Source organism: Pipra filicauda, unplaced genomic scaffold, assembly GCF_003945595.2.
Source record: "Pipra filicauda isolate LSUMZ 115617 unplaced genomic scaffold, ASM394559v2 scaffold380_size693359_pilon, whole genome shotgun sequence".
NCBI lineage: Eukaryota > Metazoa > Chordata > Aves > Passeriformes > Pipridae > Pipra > Pipra filicauda.
The window spans coordinates 1-19,570 of NW_024104510.1; the positions used below are offsets into that span (position 1 = coordinate 1).

Consider the following 19,570-nt stretch of genomic DNA (forward strand, 5'->3'; position numbering starts at 1 on the left):
TCCTGATAATATCTAAATGACAGCAGGGAGACTGAAGCACATTTTGTTTAGAAGTAAGATTTCTATAGAAATACTACACTCGGTTGTTATCGAAGACATTACCTTTCATTTGATGAAATTCTACTTTACTTGAAACCAAGCCATGTTTTATTCATTCTGGGGTTTTGGGGAGGAAGAAATACCTTATGAAATTTATAATCTTTTCCTCCACTTTAGCCAAGGACATTTGGCAGTACCCAAAGCTGAAACCAAGGAACTGGACATTACCTACATTTATGTATGAAGACGACAACCAGAATTACCTGGAACATACCAAGTGCTATGGTACCAGACTGGAACTACCCCATCACTGTGTCTAATGTTCTGGTGCAGTGACTCTCAAAGGCTGTGACACTACCTTGCATCATTCCTCCTACCCCCACAGCTGACTACAAAACAAGATGCTAAGAACCTGTGTTCTAGAGTACCAGGCTCCAACTCCTCAGAATTTTCTTTTCTTCGTATTCACACATAGGCAGTACAGAAAGGGAACAGCAGTTTGGAGAACCATAAACAAAATCACACAAACAAGCTTCATAACAATTCACTTTTTTTTCCCCAACTCCTTCCCACAAGGGGAAACAATACTAACCCAGGGCAAAGTAGAGCTGTAAGCAAGACGTTTGTCTTCCACTTCTCACCTCTGAATGCTGAGGGGAAAAAGTAAAAACAATTTCAAGTTCAAGACTTTTTCCAACTGTTTTACAGAATGGCAGCAAGAAGTAGATTTGTTGTCTGAGACACCAGTTCCCATCTGAGGTTTATATTGAGCCCAGCAATTCTGAATTTAACATGTTGTGTCACATTAAATAAATGCACATACTTACTCTTGTACATTCTAGCAGACACGTAACCAGCTGGAGTTCCCAGCAAGACCCACAATACAACAGCACAGGTCATCAAAGCACCACGGTTGGCAGGGGAAAGAAAATCAAGGCAAGCCAGGACTGGAGAGACAAAAAGCTTTAGTTATTTGTGGACACATGTCAAAATTCCCCTGTAACAAATCACTGTGAAGGTTTATCCCTTTCACTACCAGACATTTAAATGAAGACTGTGTGCATAAGCTTGACCATACCTCTAACAGCACTGTTTCATTCAAAAGCATTCTTTCCACCTCGCCTCTTAAGAAGAAAATTTCTCAAAGCCAAAAGGCTGAAAAGTAAAATGCCACCATCCACCATGATGTTTTACTTAAGAACACTCTATCCTGAAAATTAGCCTCTTTAATCACAGAAGGTTGCCTGAGTGTGAACCAATTGTAGAGATCAGCCTACAGAGACTTGCAAAAAAGGAGTTTGTCAGTAATCTCCAGTGTACAGTTGGTTTTATAAAGGACTTTCTCTCACCACCAATTTCTTTCTATGCTACACTGGTTGCACAGGAAACTATTGCAGTTAAGTAAGATACAGAGTTGTGACCAACACTGAAAGACAAGCCTATCAAGAAAATTCCACTAATCCTAAAGCATCATGTAATAAATAGTCGCTCCTCTATGAAAGATCAAAAAAATCTGAATCAAACTTGAAGAACAAAATTTCAAAAATGCTTCTTGTGTAGTAAGTATCAGTGTACCTTCTAAATCAATTATATAGTAAGAAAAGGAATGGTCATAAACTTTACAGATAACAGATAAGAAAACACCATCCTGTGACAGATGACATCATCATATGCATTTATAGCTATCTAAGGTAGGCTCTCATTATCTCAATGTTGTGTCAGCACCATTTCATTGGTGTGCACTCTGGCTCTTATTTCTGCACGGCTGCAGATTGTCATATCAAACATATTGGATAGAAAGTGTTCCCAGAACATTAAAGCTTTGATTACATGTCTTTGAACTTGCATTACTGGACCCTTACATAATTTACAGCATGACAAATTGTTTCTTTTTTAAAAAGAAACTTGTAAGAAGGAAGTTTGATTTCTGTACTCATGAAGAATCTGAATTAGCCCAGACAGCACAATGTTTTCAATGACAACACAACAGCATTACTGAAGCTATCCAGATTAGTGTTATGAAACTGCATTAATATTTTATTTTACTAAAGGAAGGACTTAAAGGCTTCTGTCATTTGTTTAATAATATTGCATCTTTCTTATCACTATTACACTACAAACACATCACCTTAATGAAGTTACTTACATAAAGTAATAAATGTCATAATGAAAATTTGCGTTCCTTGGCCCAAAAAGACAGAGAGTAACATTCCCTTCCTTGGAGGTCTAAACACATCTCCATGAACCAGCTTCCAGCCAAATTCCTCTTGGGCATCTTCCTGTATAAAATCAACAAAGTCTTTAGAAAAGATACATAATGCAGTAGTGAATTAACACAAACAAGATGCAAAATACATATTTAAAGTTTGATTAACTTCCAGTTAAGATCCAAAGTCAGACTAATTGCATCTGATTCATCACTCATTGATTTCATAACCCCCTAATGGTTCAGTGAAAAAGGCAGGATTTATCAAGAAAATCCTCATCTCTTAAAGCAAGAAAAAACCAAATGTAATTAGCCAAACCACAGAACATCATTCTAAATTTAAACTAAAACAAAGCATTCCATTTAATTCAACTTCAATCTAGTTAAAGGATTTATCTTTTTCTGCTTCCATTTCAAAGCACATCAGTCTCAATGACAATATTGGGAAAGAATGAAACTGTCTCTGTACTACAAAAGAAAGTTTGTTCCCTGGAACCATGAGGGACAAATACCAACACTCTGTCCCACTCCCAGAGGTGAAAAGATGGATGGCATGGGCAGGGGGGATCCTAAGGAACCACTGCTGAAGAACAAGGCTCTTCAATAGAGTCACTCAAAACAGACACTGCCCCTCACACAATAAACCAACCAAAACCAACACACGACCACAAGACCACTCTCCTCCTCATAAAATTAAAAGCTACAGGTTTCATTCAACCCAGGAATACTGAGTTCAGGTCAAAGGACTGCTTACCACTAGAATTACAGCATGCAAAAAAGCAGGGTAAGAAAGAATGCAGATGACGCTGGCAAATAACACAGAGCACCTTAAACTGCAACAGATTATGTAACATTTATTTTTGCTGGAAGATTGTCTTTGACTTCCCCACAATGATACCTCTGCTTACTAGAATTTATCTTGGTTTATGAAAAATAAAGAGAAACCAAGTTTGGCAGATTGAGATCCCTGTATTGGCCTATGGGCCACAGTGTTCATCTCAAAGCTCAGTTTTTAATAAAACTCTTTCATTACAGGCCAATTAGTTGTGAGTCAGAGTATTCTGTTTTAAAAAAATTCAGCGGTGTTTTATATTGCTAACCTTTATGTTCAAGATAAGGATAAGAATTGGACAGCTAAACCAAGTAGCATGCTACACTTTAGAGTTTCAAAGAGTATTTGAGGAAAATTACTCTTAAATTTTTTAGAAGTGCAGTAATCCTCATCTTATCCATTAATTTAGCTTAGTTCTCAGAACATTCTAACAGATTGAAGTCCCCTACACTCAAGTAGTCATTACCAAAGAGATTTGGAAAAAACCAACTCTCACTGCTGAAAACACACTGACGTGAGTTCTCTTCAGTTCTGGAATCCTCTCTTAGTCACTAGACCCTCAGAGCAATCTAGTGATTTCTAAACACTTCATTACTGTTTGTCTCACTAAATCCACAACACACTACAGCCAGCTGGCATTAGCTGAACATTAAATGCACATATTAGGACCACATCCACTGGCTCCTGCATCGATTTCTTTTCAAGTGCAATCACCAGCATCCCCTAAGTGTGAGATACTAATTTGCTTCACTGCAGATTCCTCAGCCCAGCTCCTCTTTTGCACAAATATTTCACACCTTTTTAAATAAGTTCCTTGAATTGAAACAGATCCTTAAGTCTCTCACACCTGGCAAGAAAATAAAAAGTGTGGTTTTCTGAAAGTCACACCTATCCCTGCTGTTACCCATACAAACTAATCAAACTTCTACAAGTCTTGCTCTTTATTACATTAAAAATTATCAACTAATAAAGACAACACAGTATAAGATAATGAACATAATTTAATTGAGAGCCTCACAGAAATAATCAGTTAAAGGATGTGGGAAAATTTTTCAACTTAAATTACTGTCTGGATTTGCATTAACAAAAGATATTTAATATCAAAACCACAAAGAAGAATAAAAGTATTTTCAGATGTTTTAGTTTCAATATGAAAATGTTTTGTGCATTTTGAAGTATTTCTTAAACCAGGTAGACAGCAACAGCAGCGAAAATTCAAACCTTTGTAGCATCTGACATTACTTCTCATGCTTAGGTTGCAGATATCCCTTTTACTGATGAGAATGAGAGAAAGGCTGAGTAAAAATTACTCTGAGTCTACTGGTCAAGTGTTTTTAACTCACAACCAGCTACATTCTCTTCCACTAGAGGAACCTGCCCCTTTCCCATTTTAAGGAGTACATATTTCAAAAGAACTCACAACAGGTTCAGTCAGATGGCAAAAGGTTTCAGCCACCTCATTAAGTCAGACAAACCAGACTCAGTTTGACACAGTGATTACCAGGTCTTTCCTAAGGCCACATAACATGACTTAAAACAGGGCTGCATTGACACACTTATGGCTGATGCTGGAAGGGACCTCTGGAGTTCAGCTTGTCCTGCACAAGCAGGGCCACCTAAAGCAGGTTAGCCAGCACCATGTCCAAATGGCTCTTCACTGTCTCCAAGGATGGTGATTCCATAAAGAACACACTGGCTGCTGAGGTGTGTGTCATACCACCTGCTGCATGTCCTGACTGACTCCATAATGCAACTACAGGACTCAGGAGAAATTGCCATGTCTTGATGGTGAGCCAATGCCAAAACACTTTTTAATGCCATCACTGTGTCTTGTGGTTGTTGGTGTACATAATAATGTATTATTAAATTATTAATAAAGTATTTATTAAAACCCAGGCTTTCCTTGGGAACAAAGGGACTTGCATTTCAAATACAAGTTTGTTTACGATCAAAAAGTTTCTGTGAATCACTCCACGTACTTCTAAAACCTGAAGCCTGTCCTTGCATATTACAAGTTCATCCAGTGATGCTAGAAAAGTAAGATCTTCACATCTGACCATGTATTCCTGCTGTTAGAAAAGATGAAATAGCAATACAGCTACTTTTAACCCCCAGAGATATTAGCATGTTTTAAATTCATCATAGTTACGCATCTCTCTAGATGTACTCAAAACTAATTGATAGACATCACTATCACCAGAGCAATGTGCTCATGTAAAAGCTGTAAATTTTACTCACTGAAGAGTCAATCTGGCTGTATCTTGCAATATCTTTATGAAGAGTCCTCAGAAAGATCATAGCCACCATGCCAGATAAGAAGAGAACAATTACGAGGGAATTCATTATACTGTAAATAAAGAAAAAGTCAAACTTTCAATCCAGTTATTCAGGTTTCAGGACATGCACTCAGTTCACACCAAATGTACAGCTCAAGTCTGATGAAACGTCTTAGATATTCAGACCTTTCAATGTTTTCCCCACCCAGAGAAGAGAACTGTTCTCAGTTGTGTACCTATATGATTTCTTCGGTGACAGAAGTGAGAAGAACAGTATTTCATGATACATTGCTAATTCTCAAGACAGTTACATATTGCTTTTCTCTATTTTCCTCCTTATATACCTCAGAAGTAATTTCCCTGGTGAAACAGCTACAGCTCTTAAAGCACTGTCACGTAGATTTTGTATCTATCAACCAATTAAATTGACATCATGCCCTTTAATATTTTGTAGAGATCAATTCAATCAGATTAGCCTTTTCAAACACTTACATTGCAAAACATTAACACTTCAACACAAATTATGTGCTTACTTTTGCATGGTAAGGAGGGAAATAAGAAAGAGCTTTTCACATACATCTTTTACTCGTAAAAAAAGACCTCCTTTTTTACTGTAAGCAGCAGCTGAGTACAAAACACACACTACACACATGTACCTCTCACTTGTCAGTCAGAGAAACCCAGACAGTGACAATAAGAACACTGCAAAGGAGCAAAAGTTCTCCAGAATGGAGGTGATAAGAGTAAAACACTGGAAGCTGCTTTCCCTTTGGACAATAATGATGCAATCCTTTTACAAAATTCAACGTGACAGTTGCTCCCAAGAGACGGAAATTTACTTCACGTATGAAAACAAAAAAGTTTTCTTGCCTAAAAACTTACAGACTTTGTTCTACCACAGCAGACATTTTATATATCTATAAATCCCTAGAAGCCCTACTAAGAAATCTCTGTGCTCCCCAGCAAGACTTCACCCCCCAAAAAAATGCAGATCTTACCTAAACCACTGGATGTTTGTATGAGGCATGGACTCCAAAATGTAGTCCCACCTGGAAGCCCACTTAATATTATTCTTTTCCTACAAAGAAATGAAACAGCAATTAATAGAAAGAAGTACAAATTCATTGCAGTCTCCAAGAAGGAATAAGCACACCAAATCTTTCCCATAAACCTTCCAGTCAGCATTCATATCTAAGCTTGGTATCAACCCTGGATGTTAGACCTCCCTCTTGCATTAATTCATCTCTTAAGCCTCTAAAAGAGTACCTTGGTTATTAAAATTCCCTATTCATGTCTTCTACCTCCGACTGAGGCTTCACTAAGCCTCATCTTTCTATGATTCAGGATGTAGCTGCCTGCAGATCCCAAATACAGGCTGAAAAACTATCATGCCGTTACTACAAGATTCCCTCAGTACAGCACACTGATCTTGAAACTTCAACTTTGTCAGACATACTCCATAAACATATTTCTAGTTTTCCCTCGAACTTTTTCTTTCTCATCACATTCAATGCATTTAGCACAGGCTTCTTCACTCTGCCATAACACTGGCTGATACAGATTGTTTTCCACCCTGAGTCATGGGAGACAACTTTCATTTCCAGATAGTGCTGTGATGGATTTAAGAAGTTTCACCCTAAAAGATGCTTTTATTCTCTTCTGTCTCCCTTCTCTAAAATTTGCACGAAAGCTGCACAAGTGAGGACTCTTTCTGACCCACAAGCCTTGTCCTCCACAGCTGGTCTCATGGGACATACACACCTTCTGTCCTGCTACCAAATTTCATCCCCTGACTGGCATAATATTCTGCAGAATTTTTCATGTATTTACCAGGTGGTAAATTGGTACAGTTCATTCTCAAAATTTAGACTGTATCACCAGCTTAGAATTTTTAAGTTCTGGATCAAGAACATGACAATGAAGAACTGCACCAACACAACAAGGTGGCCAAAATTGCCCTAAGTTGCTCTTTGTCAGCCCAATCAGCAGAGGATCAGTAGTTCACAGCTACTTGATCCAGGGTTTCAGAAGTGTGGTGCTGAAGTTTGTTACATGTTTACATTTTTGTGCACCTGTGTACTAAACATTAGACCCATGCTGATGTATACTTTTCACATATACAGAGCTACATACCTTGCCCATTTCAACTAATTAAAGCAGACACCACCACTGTCTTACCAGAAGTCAGCTGCCGAATTGGAAAGGATCACAAAACAGTTACATATTTAACTGCTTTATGTATTCAGGCTGACTGAAACTAATGTTCTCCTATTTAAAAACACTTCTTGCTGATAAACACTCCCTTTTAAGTTATTCTGAAACCACTAATAAAAAGTAAAACGTGAGGTATTATTTCAAATCAAGGCTAAGGGATAACAGACAGAATAAGCAGTTTTGAAGTGCCATCTGCTGGAAGCATCTAAACTCACGGGATCTGAGCTCTACCTGCTCCATGCTGGAGAAAGAGGGAGTAGGTACCCAAACAACACCCAGCACATTGCGTGACTAACCAGACAAAGTTCACATTGAAATTCTAAACTGCAGTTTACCATCAAGATTTAAACACAAATGTTAATGACAGAAGGCTCATTCATGTAGGAAAATTAAGAGAGTCTAAGGAGGATTGGGTGTCTCAAGGGAAAAGTAACAGGATATGGAGTCTTGCACCTCAAGGTCATTGGTTCAAATCAAATTCAATTTGGTAGGATGAAAGCTGTTACCCTGCAATGGCTGCCTGACTGCCTGTACAAAACAAACTGGTGGTCTCAAGCCAAATCCTCTAAGATTGGCATCTGACATCAGAGAAACAACCACGCTTTCAGGACAGACTGGAACCAAGGTACCAAGGTCTGAAGTACCTTGAATCAAATTACTGTCACCCCCAGAGAAGGTTCACTTTCCATGCTGGGGTAAACACCCATTTGCCAGAAAGTAAATTTCCTCCTGTCTAAGTCATTACAGGCTGAATAAAGCATTAGAGTGTTGGTAATCATCAGAGTATTAATTTTAAAAGATAAATGGTTGCCTACTCCAAAAAAACCCTAGGATTAACAGTTCAAAGGGATTGTTCAGATCAGTAATTGGATTAATAACTCAGGTTAGGAAAAACAAGGTAGCAAATAAATTGTCTGTTTGTATAGCAGATGAGGAGATTACCAGCAGGGAGCCCTGAGAATTTGTGTTGAGACCTGTGCTGTTAAACGTACTTGTAGGTGACCTGGAAAGGGGAAATGAAATTTGATAAATTATTCAGAGTAACAAAAAAAACTTTGTACCAATGAGGAGATATAGCAAAATTTAGAGAAGCCAGGCAGGGTGGCACAAGTAACTCACTGCTGATAAATAAAAAGCAAGATCCATGAAGTGAGAAGGAACAAGGAGACTACAGAAAAAAAAGCCAACCACATGTACAAAGTTGTGAGTCTCCAAGTAATTCCTGCTTATTCAAGAGTGCTTTTGTACCTGTACAACCCTACCAGCTGTAAGCACAGATCTCAACAAAAACACACCAAGTGGTAGGAATTACTGGGAAGTGAAGTAAGAAAAAAACATTTTTATGTCACAGTAAAAATTCCTTTTGCACTTCTCATCAGTGCCTCAAAATGGTGATAACAGAACCAAAATCAAGAGAAGAGCAACAGCATAGTTCAGTATATATATTTGGTTCCATAGAGCCAAAAATGGAAAAGCCCAATAGTTTTCTGCATCTCTCTCCCCTTCCTATGGGAGAGGGAGACAAGCAACTAGATACATAATTTGTAACTTATGCAGCAAGGACAAAAAAGGAATAATTGTACCTAAAAATTGCTTAAATATTATTTCATAATTGATGGGTTTAAGATATCAAAAAGTTAACAGAAACATGTTTAAAAATAATAGGAAACATTTCTCCATACAATGTACAGGAACTCTGGACTTACTGCCACTAGCTGCTGAAGGTCAGAAGCTAAAAGTGTGTTCAAACAACCATTTGCAAATTAACAAAAGGAAAGTCAGAAGTCTTAGTAAGATGTTAGGCCATCAGTAAAAAAAAAAATAAATCTTCAAACTGAAAAGATACCCTGTATTTTTCCTCTTTCTTTATGCATTTGATAGTTACCATTGTAAAAAAAACCTATAAAATCACTAGACTACAGGATCTTTATTATTACCCAGTACAGCTGTTCTTATAATCTAAAGAGGGAATGGGAGGAGAACAAAACAAAACAAAACAAATCCCAACACACCACACACCACACCAGAAGTGCCTGGTAGAGTCTCATAAGTTCACGCAGCAAACAGCCATTTAGCAGGGATACTTGAAACACAGGGGAGGTATTACAGTTATGTTACCTGATAGGTGAAAACATGCCCAGAAACGCCTCGTCCTCCTCCGGGCACTTCCACCACAATATACCCAAATCTCTCTGTCCAGCTCCCGCCAGTGACGCACACGATACTGCAGGACAATCCAAGAACAGTGTCACACCAGGGAAAAGCAGGTGAGCTGCATCCATCACATCATGTCCTCAAACCATCCAGCAACCACTGCTCCCTTCTTCCAGCCTTATCTCATGCTCAGAATATACAACCAAACACCGAGAAACACCTCTAAAAGATGGATTAGGTGCAGCAGAAAAAAGCAAGGGCCAGTTCCAAACAGGCCCATCCTAGCTAAGATTGTTCTTTCGGGGACAGACAGGATGACACCCACTGTAATACAGATGCATGAAGAGTCCAAGAACTCTGCCATTGTCCAGGGTTGATCAAAATCAGTCACATCTGGAGGGACCCCAGGCCAGCAGTGGTCAGTGCACAGATTAGTGCTGTGTCTGATACAGGAGAAGACTCAAGACTATGGGTTCAGATGGCACTGGTCTTCAGCCAGTGGCCTCTAGAACCAGCCAGATCCCCTGATCTGCACCAACCATTCTTCCCAGCCCTTTTTCCAGACATAATTTAATGTGGGAGATGCTAACAAGGTGAAAAGTCAAGTTAAATTAAGAAAAGAGCAGCAAGGAATCCCATGTTACAGCACTGATTTGCTAACAGAAAAGCTACTCTGCAGGAGACTTCCCAGCCTTCCTGCACAGCATGAGATTAATTTTGTCTGGGCCTTGCTCAGGAGTGGGTTCCAGGTTCACAACTATATCCCCTCAACGAAAGAAGCTCAGGAACTTGAACTTAGGCAGTGCAGTCCAAGCCAAGTTGCTGCGATGCCAGGTGATTTATAGATACAGAACACAGACAGTGCTAACCCCAGGAAGATTATGCTCTAATTCAAGGATGCAAACAGAAAGCAGATGGATCCAGACAAACAAAGCACACAGACAGGACAACAGTGCTCGACACAGCAGGCCATTCCCAGCAGGATCTTACCTGGTTCCTAGAGGGAAGGGTGCTACAACTGTTGCTACCACAGAATGGAAAAACACATTTGTGATAGCTCTGGCAAGAGATTACTCACAATTGCTCTCCTCTTCTCCTGCTGCTTGTTTGGCTCCTCTCCCTTCCTTGTCCCACCTACCTGCCCTGCCACAGGCCAAATACACAGATATCCCTTTCTCCTTGGTCCCCCAAGTCACACCTCCTGACACTTAATTATTGCCTTCTTATATGACTCTGTCCTGGCCAGACCACACCAGCTATGCAGTTCTCTATCACTGACATGAGCTGGATTCAGCAGGACAGGTCTTTCTGCTTCACATCCCTCTCTTTGCCACTACTTTTACAAGCATTGTGTGACCTGCCAGGCACTGCTGGTGACCAGAAGGGTGGCACAGGGCCCACCAGGACTCCCTCACCTGTCCTTGGTCGAGAAGGTCTTTTCATTGGGTTTGTTCCTAGCGGTGGAAGTCTAGCTGGCAAGTGAAGACTGACAGTCTAGGGGTGTGCCTCCAACCACGTGTTTCCATCCTCACCCTGTGTTAACATGGTCAGGATATTTCCCTATCAGTGACACTTGCACGAGCCATGTCCTTTGCTCTATTGAAATCACCCTGTGGCTGGGAGAGACATCCATGAACTGCAGGGCTCTGAGCCCATGACTCCCTGACCTGGTTGGACTGCAGGCTCTGTATGGGCAGCATGGTCGGAATACGGCATCGCCGTTCGGCTGTCGTCTCGTACACAACCTTATTCCTCTAAGGTCACTGCCTAAGCAACTAGTCAGAGAGAGACCTTACTCAGGGCACTTCCTGGGGAATAGGCAAGGCTCAATACCTGCTACAGCAAAGGCAAAGACATCTCAGGCTGGGTCAGCAGCCAAGGGAAAAGCCAGCGCCTGCCTCTGGGAGGAGGCTTCATAGATACTCTACCTGCTAGAGATCTCATACTCTTGAGCATCTACGGCACAGGGAATTCCTGCAACAGTGACAGTTTCTGCAATGTCTTGATGTTTCTGCCCGAGGTTTGAGCCAGTGATGGTGATTCTAGTGCCACCTTCCACTGGTCCAGACAGGGGGTACACCTGCAAAGACATGTGTAAATGTCACAGTATCTCAGACCTCTGCAGTCTGGTGACTGATCTACAGCACAGGGTCCTTCAACTCTGCCTGCTCAGTTCACTGTTATTGACTCTTTTTACTGGCTTGGACTAGTACTAGGTTGCAGCCTCACCAGAAGAAAGGCCTTAAAGAACACCACAGTTGGAGCCTTCTTTCCCATACCTTGCTGTTGCCAGCAGTCCCCACCCAGAGGTGATAATCCACTTGGAAGGCAAAGACTGCCCTGCTTTGCCTTCCCATTAACATGCTGACCACTCCACAGGGCATTTGTGCTGAAGAGTGGGAATGCACAAGCCAATACACGTTACTAGTATTGAAGCAACAAGCACCATTCCCCCCTCAGCATCAGGACGACAATGAATTGCATGCTGCACAAACGTCAAAGCTCTGTCCCTGAGCAGCATCCAAGATAAACTAAGACAAGATGCAGCACATGGATGTTGTGTGCCACTGGAGGGAGGACAAACTGACAGCAAAAGGGACACATGGCTACAGACACTTGTCATGTGGCAGTTAGCAAGAAACATTTAAAATAAACAGACAAAAATAATTAATTCCAGTAATCTCTCATGCCTTTCCCATCTTTGCTGTGCTGTTATCATTAGGTTTTGCTCTCCTTTGCTCCAGGCTCAGTTGGGCCGACCTGTTTCAGGGTCTGGTTGGGGACAGTTGGAGGATCCATCCTGTGGATCCTTTCCCAGCTCCTGAATGATTCTGCTCCTGGTGTACCATTTTCAGCTTGCACGAGATACAAATGCATCTTTCCCCACTATTTTCTATCAGCAAACTGAAAACCCAGCACAACAGCCTAGAATCCTCACAACACTGAGGGATCACAATTGAATAGGACTACCTTGCTCTTCAGATGGCCAATGTGTTATCGAGCTGCACTGTTTGCACTCTGGGTTCACAGCCCTTTAATTTCCACTGCAGAACAGAGCCCTCCTTGCCCCGGGTGCAGTACACTAGCGAGCAAATTACTTACAGAGTGAATGAGAGGTGCTGGACACAGGTCTTCAATTTCTTCCTTGCAAGAGCCCCTGAAGATACAGCTGGGGTTATCACCTCCACACCACACGCAGTTGTACTTTGAGTCAGCTGTTTGGCATCGGCTACAATCAGTGTGTCCCACAGAGCAGTTGTAAAAAGTCACTGCAAAGGAGAAAAAGTCAGAGGCATCTGCAAACATCCCCATAGAGCACAGAACAATCCAGGAACTTGGCACCCTACACAGAACCCGCTCCTCCTCCTGCCCCTGTGACAAGCAAGGGAAGTGAGGCTCTATGTTTTCCTTCTGGGAAGGTGTTGCACTCCTACCGTGAAGATCTGCAGCACTGTCCACTCGAAGGTGTCGTTGCCTCTGCACAAACACCACAGCGTTGAATTCAAGTTGAGATGCCGTGTAACTGTACTGAAAAGACAAAGACCATCAAGAGGATTTAATAGAGGCACAACAAAACATCTGAATAGGCAAAAAGCATCAGCATCTGCCCTGCAGAGTGCACGGCACATACAGCCTACACGGAGCTTCCCATGCATGCAGACGAGGCAGTGTTAGCTGGGGCAGTGGCAGCACAGGCCTGTCCTCACTGATTCCTACAGCCACAATTCTGCTCTAGAAAAAGCAGCAGGCTTTGTTCACTTGGATGAACACTGAAAACAAATGTGTGCTCATAACAATACTTGTCGAACTTCCTAACTGCATTCCTAAATGGCGTATTCCTATCTACAAGCCACTTGCTCAGAAAACTGCTCAAGCTGGCATTTATGCCATTTCAGCAGAGCTAAAGATGTAAGATTACAACTGGTCTGTAGGGCTCATGTGCACAAGAGCCTATGTTGTTCTTCTCCCTTAACTACATGAGCTTGTGAACTAAAAATATCACCTCTGCTTGCAAATCTTGCCTTAAGCAAAATTCACACATCATCCAGAAACGTACATGGCTGTTTTAATTTTGCCGGTAATCTTACAATCCACAGGCTAGCTTCTACTGCCAAGGAAGAATATTGGCATTGACAGCAGTTTTCACAACAGAACAACTATCACAGAAGTCACAATCCAGAGAATGACAAACAACAGTGCCTCAAGCTAAAGCAGGAGAAGCACTGTGCTGGCCAGTTCAGAGACAGCATCATCCCCTGCTACAGCCAAGGCACCAACAGGTTGTGTGGCTCAGACTGCACAACCTTCCTGCAAGTTGAAGATACCAGTACTGCTGGGCAGCAGCATCACAGATGAGGGCCCCATAGTGCTAAATATCCTACAGATATTTTTGCAAAACATGTTCTTTTCCCCAGAGCTTGCCTTCCAGCCTGCTGAGCAAAACCAGCACCAGTGTGAATTCTGAAATGGCACAGTAATCCGAGCACTCACCTGGTTCATCTGGCAGGTGATATAACAGAGAGACAGGTTTGTTTCATCTCCTTCCACATAAGCATCCATCACCACTGTCCTCCCCTCCACATTCAGGACACACTCATAGTCCCACTGCTGGTCCTGCAGAGAAGAGACACATGGCACCACTTCTCCATGACACAGCTTCAGGCTGCACAAGTGTCGTCCTGCCTCTCCAGTTCAGTACCTTTTACCAAGCCACCTACTGTGCCAGCAGTGTGCTCCTCCCATTCCCTTCATTATGCCAACTCTACACTACATTCAAGGGTTCTCTATGCTGTCACTGCCTCCATGTATGAAAGGTAAACCAACACAAAAAAACCACCTAGAAGGGAGCACGTGTGTCAGTGTGGGGAGAACCCAGCACAAAGGAGGGAATTAAAGGAAAACCAGTGGGACTGTGAAGTTATGCCTGTTTGTCTCTGTGAAACAGCTTGGAAGTGAAGAGTGGAGTACACAGATTAGGGCAGAGCATGTGAAAAACACTAAGTGTCTTTTTCTCCTCTCTCTCTCTCTTTCCTGCAAACCTACCACTGAATTGCTTAGATACTTCTTGTAAAAACAATGGATATGCATCTATCTGTAACCAGCTCTGCTACTCTGAGCAGTGCAGTATGTCAGGTTTAACGTATAAACAATCAGACTGTGGGCTGCATGTTCCGAGGCAGTTGTTTGTAAAAGGTTACTAAATCATCTTCCGTCTTGAGAAGCAAAGAGAATTTTTATCAAAGCCACACCCAAGAAACAGCTGTCAAGGGTGGTTTTCCCCACTGCAGAAGTTTCAGGTATGACAGGAATAGCCACATTAACTTGAGCATGCCAGAAAGGAAAGGGAACAGATGACTTATCTTTAGTTTATGGAGACACAAACAATCAGCAGGGATTGAGCAGGAAGTTATTCCAAAAACTAGCATCTGCAGTGCAGCACAGGTGCAATTTAATCCAAACGCATGCAGATCTTCTCCAGTAGGTTGGTGCACACCTGTATTCTCCCTTTTTCTGTGTGACTTTCTACCCACCAATAAATCCAGCTATGGAATTCTTTATGCACAGAAGTAGGTCATTCCTCTAGGAGAAACCTAGGCAAAGCCACAACTGTGTCTTACACATATTTTCAGCAGTTCAGTGGCCAGGTTGCCCAAACAGTGCCCTGTAATAATACAGTTTCTCAAAGGTGATGGTGTTGAGCTGACTACCTGATAGAGGTGGAAGTTCTTTCCCAGCAGAGTTATCTTCCTCGCCACGTTGACTGGAAACAGTGAAGATCCCTGGATTCCCTGCACACAGGGACATGCATCTGGACCCCAGCTAGGCTCTTCATTCTGAAAAAAACACAGGGCAGAACCTCTCCTGAGTGCTGAAATACTAGACTGGCAATCTGCATGAAAATATCAAAGAGTTACAAGCCTTAGTCTATGAATTCCAAAGCCCGGTAACTTACCTCCTCCCAAAACTCAGGGGCATCATACTGATAATCAAGGTCAGGGTGAAGGATCCGAGGAAAGTCAGGGACATCCCTCTCTGAAGAATCGCCATCACCCGACAGAAGAGTAGAAGCAGAGAAGAGAGATGTGTCATTCTCAGCCTGCAGCAAATCCATCCAGTCCTCTGTGTCCTGGAGTTCTGTGCCTTCCTCCAGCAGCCACTCCGGGGGAGCTGATGGTGGGAGCTCTGAAGCAGATAGTTCAGTTCCCAGCAATCCAGGAGAGTCATCAGAGGCAACAGGGCTCCCTGGCACCTGGCTGGGGGTCTGGGGAGATGGGATGGCAAATGTCAGTGCTTCTGTGGTAGGAAAAGGACTTGGAGCCCACTTGAAACTGGTGACAGGAGAGGAAGGTGTTACTGCAGCTGCAGACGTGTGCAGGGGGCTACCCACGGGGGTGGTGGGTGGGTCGGTGTGCCGTGGCTCCTGGGCTGTGGCTGGCCCTTCAGTGGGCAGGGCTGCGTGATCCACATTTTTGGATGGGCTGGTGAGGACAGATGCAGCGGGAGAGGTTGTCTCTGGCACAGTGACAGCAGGTTTGTCTGCTGGTGGTGGGAGCGGGGATTCTGTGGCGGCCTGGAGAGGGGCGGCTTCGGTCGACAGAGTCAGGTACGTGTAGCTGAGGGTTTCCACAGGCTCAGTCATCGGATCTGGGGCTGCAGAGGGTGTGATGTGGATGGGCTCTGTGGGGGCCTCAGTGCTTGGTCCCACATGCACAGGGGTAGTGACGGGTTTTGTGGCCATGGTTGGGGCTGTGGTAGAAGACTTGGTGAGGGGAGCGGCTGAAGAAGGATACACACTTGAGGATGGAATCTGGGCCTAGAGAAAAACAACATGGTGGGGGGAGAAGAGGGAAAGAAATGAAACAATAAAACCCAAGCAGAGAAACACTCTGTATCACTTCTCATAGGCAAGAAGCTGCTTCACCCTCTGGATTTTAATGAGAGCTGTATCTTATGCTGTCTTCTTGGGATGGGGCTGGGGAATGCTCACAGTGCAGAAAATCCAGCAACATTCCCTCTTCCCACGGGTGCCTGCTCTCACCTCCTCTCAGAGGGAGGTCTGCCAGTCTTCATCCCCCGCAAAACTGCAAGGCCACCTGTGGCAGCCAAAAATGGCATCTGTTCCACCTCCCCACTTGCAGCCTCCCGGTCAGCTTGCTCTTGTCCCTCACTTTGAAAACACAGGCTGGATAGCCCCAGGATAAGTGTGACCTGCTTCAGCTGATGGCATTTCCCCAGAAATCTGTAGTATCAGGGATGCAGAGCCTCGTGTCACTCCAAGGGGAGCTCCTCCTTGCTCACCTCCTTGCTTGATGTTACTGACAGCTGCTATTTTACCTGAGAAGAGATCTGACTCACTGAGGCTGTTACAGCACACAGGACTAGGACTGAGCAGGAGACATACCCTTTCATTGTAGATAATGGTTCCCTCCTCACAGGCTGCTTTGTGGGTGCAGAGGTGCTGCTGGATGCACCAGTTACATCCCCAGAGACTGCTCACACACTTCTGACACCTGGGACAATGACAGAAAAGCAGCTGCTAAGAAAAGACGACCCAGGAAGGTACAGCCACCCTCACTAGAACTACAGAACAGAAAAAGCAGGTTCTCACGGTGCCGATTTCCACAGCAGGGCCACTGCAGCACAGTCATAGAAAGAGAAGTCCACAGAAGCAATGAAGATGTCATGGAAACGCACTACGAGCTTTATGGTGACATGATCTGAAAATGAAAATAAAAATTTCTTAGAAATGGAGCCCCTATAATAGTTTGCCATACTGTTAGGAGATACAGCATGCTTTAGGAGAGACACTGTCAAACACAGAGACAGATCCCCTTCCATGCTTCCAGCATCTCAATCACTGGATTATCCTACAGACACTAAAAACAGACTGGACAAGTCTGTCAGGTGTAGTTTGTGACAGCTCTTGCCAACCCATGGGAAGGAAGCCTAGTCTGAAGATCCCTCAGTCTTTATAATTCCACTGCCATCTCTGTATTAGAGGAAGATGTAACACTGAGGCTCAAAGCTGATTGTCTTTCTTTGTCATCCAAAGGAAAATGAAACCCTTAGAATGGACATGGCCCTTCACATACTGCCTTCACCTTGAGAGCTTTGTTCTACAACCAGACTGAGAACTGAGTCAGTGAAGAAGTTTATAAGAGACTTGTAATCTCAGCTGCAACAACTGAAGGCTTATCTGCTTTCAATCCAGATCTCACGTCAACTACAAGCCTCAGGATAGCCCTGTTTTCTTTGGGAAAAGACTGTCACTGTTTTCTGTAGACCAAACAGCTGCAGAGATGGTCAAAACTTGCTGCAGCTGATAGTATTAGCCTAAAGGAGATATTTTGCATATGACAGTACTAAATCAGATAATTAATCTTGTTCTAGACAAATGCCTCTAACCTCAGAGTTGGTTATTAGTTCTTCAAATAATGGAGAACTGCTCCAGTCCAGGAGCTGTCATTTCTCAAAGGCAGTTGGCTACAAAAATAAGTAACAAGAACCTTGTCCACTGTTCCTCTCAGACTGAGAATTCAGAGCTCCTCTTGCAAGCAAGCTCTAGTCACAGCAAAACAATTAACATGTGAAGAATCAGTCAGGCCTAAGCTGGGTTCCTGAGAGGACAACAAGTCAAGCAGTATGCTAATCAATCAGTTAGTAATTAGGGGTGTATGGAAACCTATGATTAGGAGAAAATAAGGGTATCCTATGCGGCTGGAGGCTGGAGTCACCGCAGTACTGCCAACTCCTATCACTGTCATAGAGGTGATTGCATTTGGCAGTGTTGGAAGGGATAACACCTCCCAGCATTTCAGGGTTATGACACCATATTTATAAATATTCCTTTCTTCAAAGAGGCCATTATTTCCCATGATGCCAATAATGCTGTTTGACAGTACAGAAGATGAGGTCGAGCACTTGCAAATTGAGAGTAAAAGTTTGTCACTTGTAGCTGTTGAGCCCCAAGCTGGTAGCACAGATAAGCTGGTATGCAACCTTTAAAAGAAAGCTGGAAAAAGGCAAATACTTTAGTGTGCTGGGGAAAGTATTATAAGTAGGAACAGGAAAGTGCTGGTATCTAAGGCCCTGATGACATCTCACATAAAAAGCAATGTATGAATCTAGTTACCAGCTTCAAATTCATCTTAGCAGAGTACAGACGCTGTACAAAGAAGGACTAGCAGTAGAGTGAACTAGAGAGGAAGTCTAAGGAACAGAAGAAGAGTTGGCACAGTTAACATGGCAAAATTCTACGCTAGGAATGCCCGTCCATCGAGTGGGAGAAGAGCTGCGGAAGCAAAAGGACAACACAAATAGATCAAATAGACAGAAACCATCCACGAGCAGGTTTAGGCCACAGAACAGGAGCCGCTGGATAAGCCTCAGAGATGCAATATGAAAATAACGTAGGTAAAGCATCTTGGATTAAAAGCAAGACTGACTTACAAAGGAGTTGATAAGAATATCTGAACCCCGGAATAATGAGAACTAGACTGTGGTTTTAACTACACTGATTTTCACAACTCTGTTTAAATTCAGGCCCACATTTGCACAGCTAAACAGGGAAGCCAATCCTGCCCACTCTGCCTGCAGTGGCAGTCCATGAGGCCCTTTCCCTCTGTTTCTGACCACCCTGGTTGTTTTCTTCCAGGCTACAGTAGTGTGAAAGCCAGATATTATAATACGGTAAATAATATTGAAAATGTAGGAGTTTGAGATTGAATGAGTGTGTTAGCTGTCATGTTATGTCCATGGAGATTGCTTCAGACCTATTAGCCAGCTGCATACTTGCTTGGAAAATCCGTTCAGCCCTTTAGGTGAATTGTGTGGAACGTTTCCCAACTG

At 42.9% G+C, this 19,570-nt stretch overlaps 1 protein-coding gene and 1 long non-coding RNA gene across 2 annotated transcripts in view; both read right to left on the minus strand.

Annotated features, from left to right (window-relative positions):
- Nucleotides 1-308: 308 nt before the first annotated feature.
- Nucleotides 309-6,450, minus strand: LOC113993239. Its single transcript, XR_005564881.1, has 5 exons — nucleotides 6,352-6,450; nucleotides 5,316-5,424; nucleotides 2,186-2,318; nucleotides 867-986; nucleotides 309-689 (listed from the first exon to the last, which is right to left on the minus strand). It is a non-coding gene; the product is annotated as an uncharacterized LOC113993239 (long non-coding RNA).
- Nucleotides 6,451-11,175: 4,725 nt separating this feature from the next.
- LOC113993379 (plexin-B1-like) overlaps nucleotides 11,176-19,570 on the minus strand; it is a 35,846-nt gene continuing 27,451 nt past the window's right edge. The window contains exons 8-16 of the mRNA XM_039384859.1: nucleotides 17,331-17,439; nucleotides 17,124-17,232; nucleotides 15,675-16,535; nucleotides 15,430-15,555; nucleotides 14,213-14,335; nucleotides 13,156-13,249; nucleotides 12,824-12,990; nucleotides 11,650-11,801; nucleotides 11,176-11,254 (exon numbers count right to left, since the gene is read on the minus strand). Coding sequence (XP_039240793.1) covers nucleotides 11,176-11,254; nucleotides 11,650-11,801; nucleotides 12,824-12,990; nucleotides 13,156-13,249; nucleotides 14,213-14,335; nucleotides 15,430-15,555; nucleotides 15,675-16,535; nucleotides 17,124-17,232; nucleotides 17,331-17,439 — 1,820 coding nt within the window. The remainder of the gene's footprint in view (nucleotides 11,255-11,649; nucleotides 11,802-12,823; nucleotides 12,991-13,155; nucleotides 13,250-14,212; nucleotides 14,336-15,429; nucleotides 15,556-15,674; nucleotides 16,536-17,123; nucleotides 17,233-17,330; nucleotides 17,440-19,570) is intronic.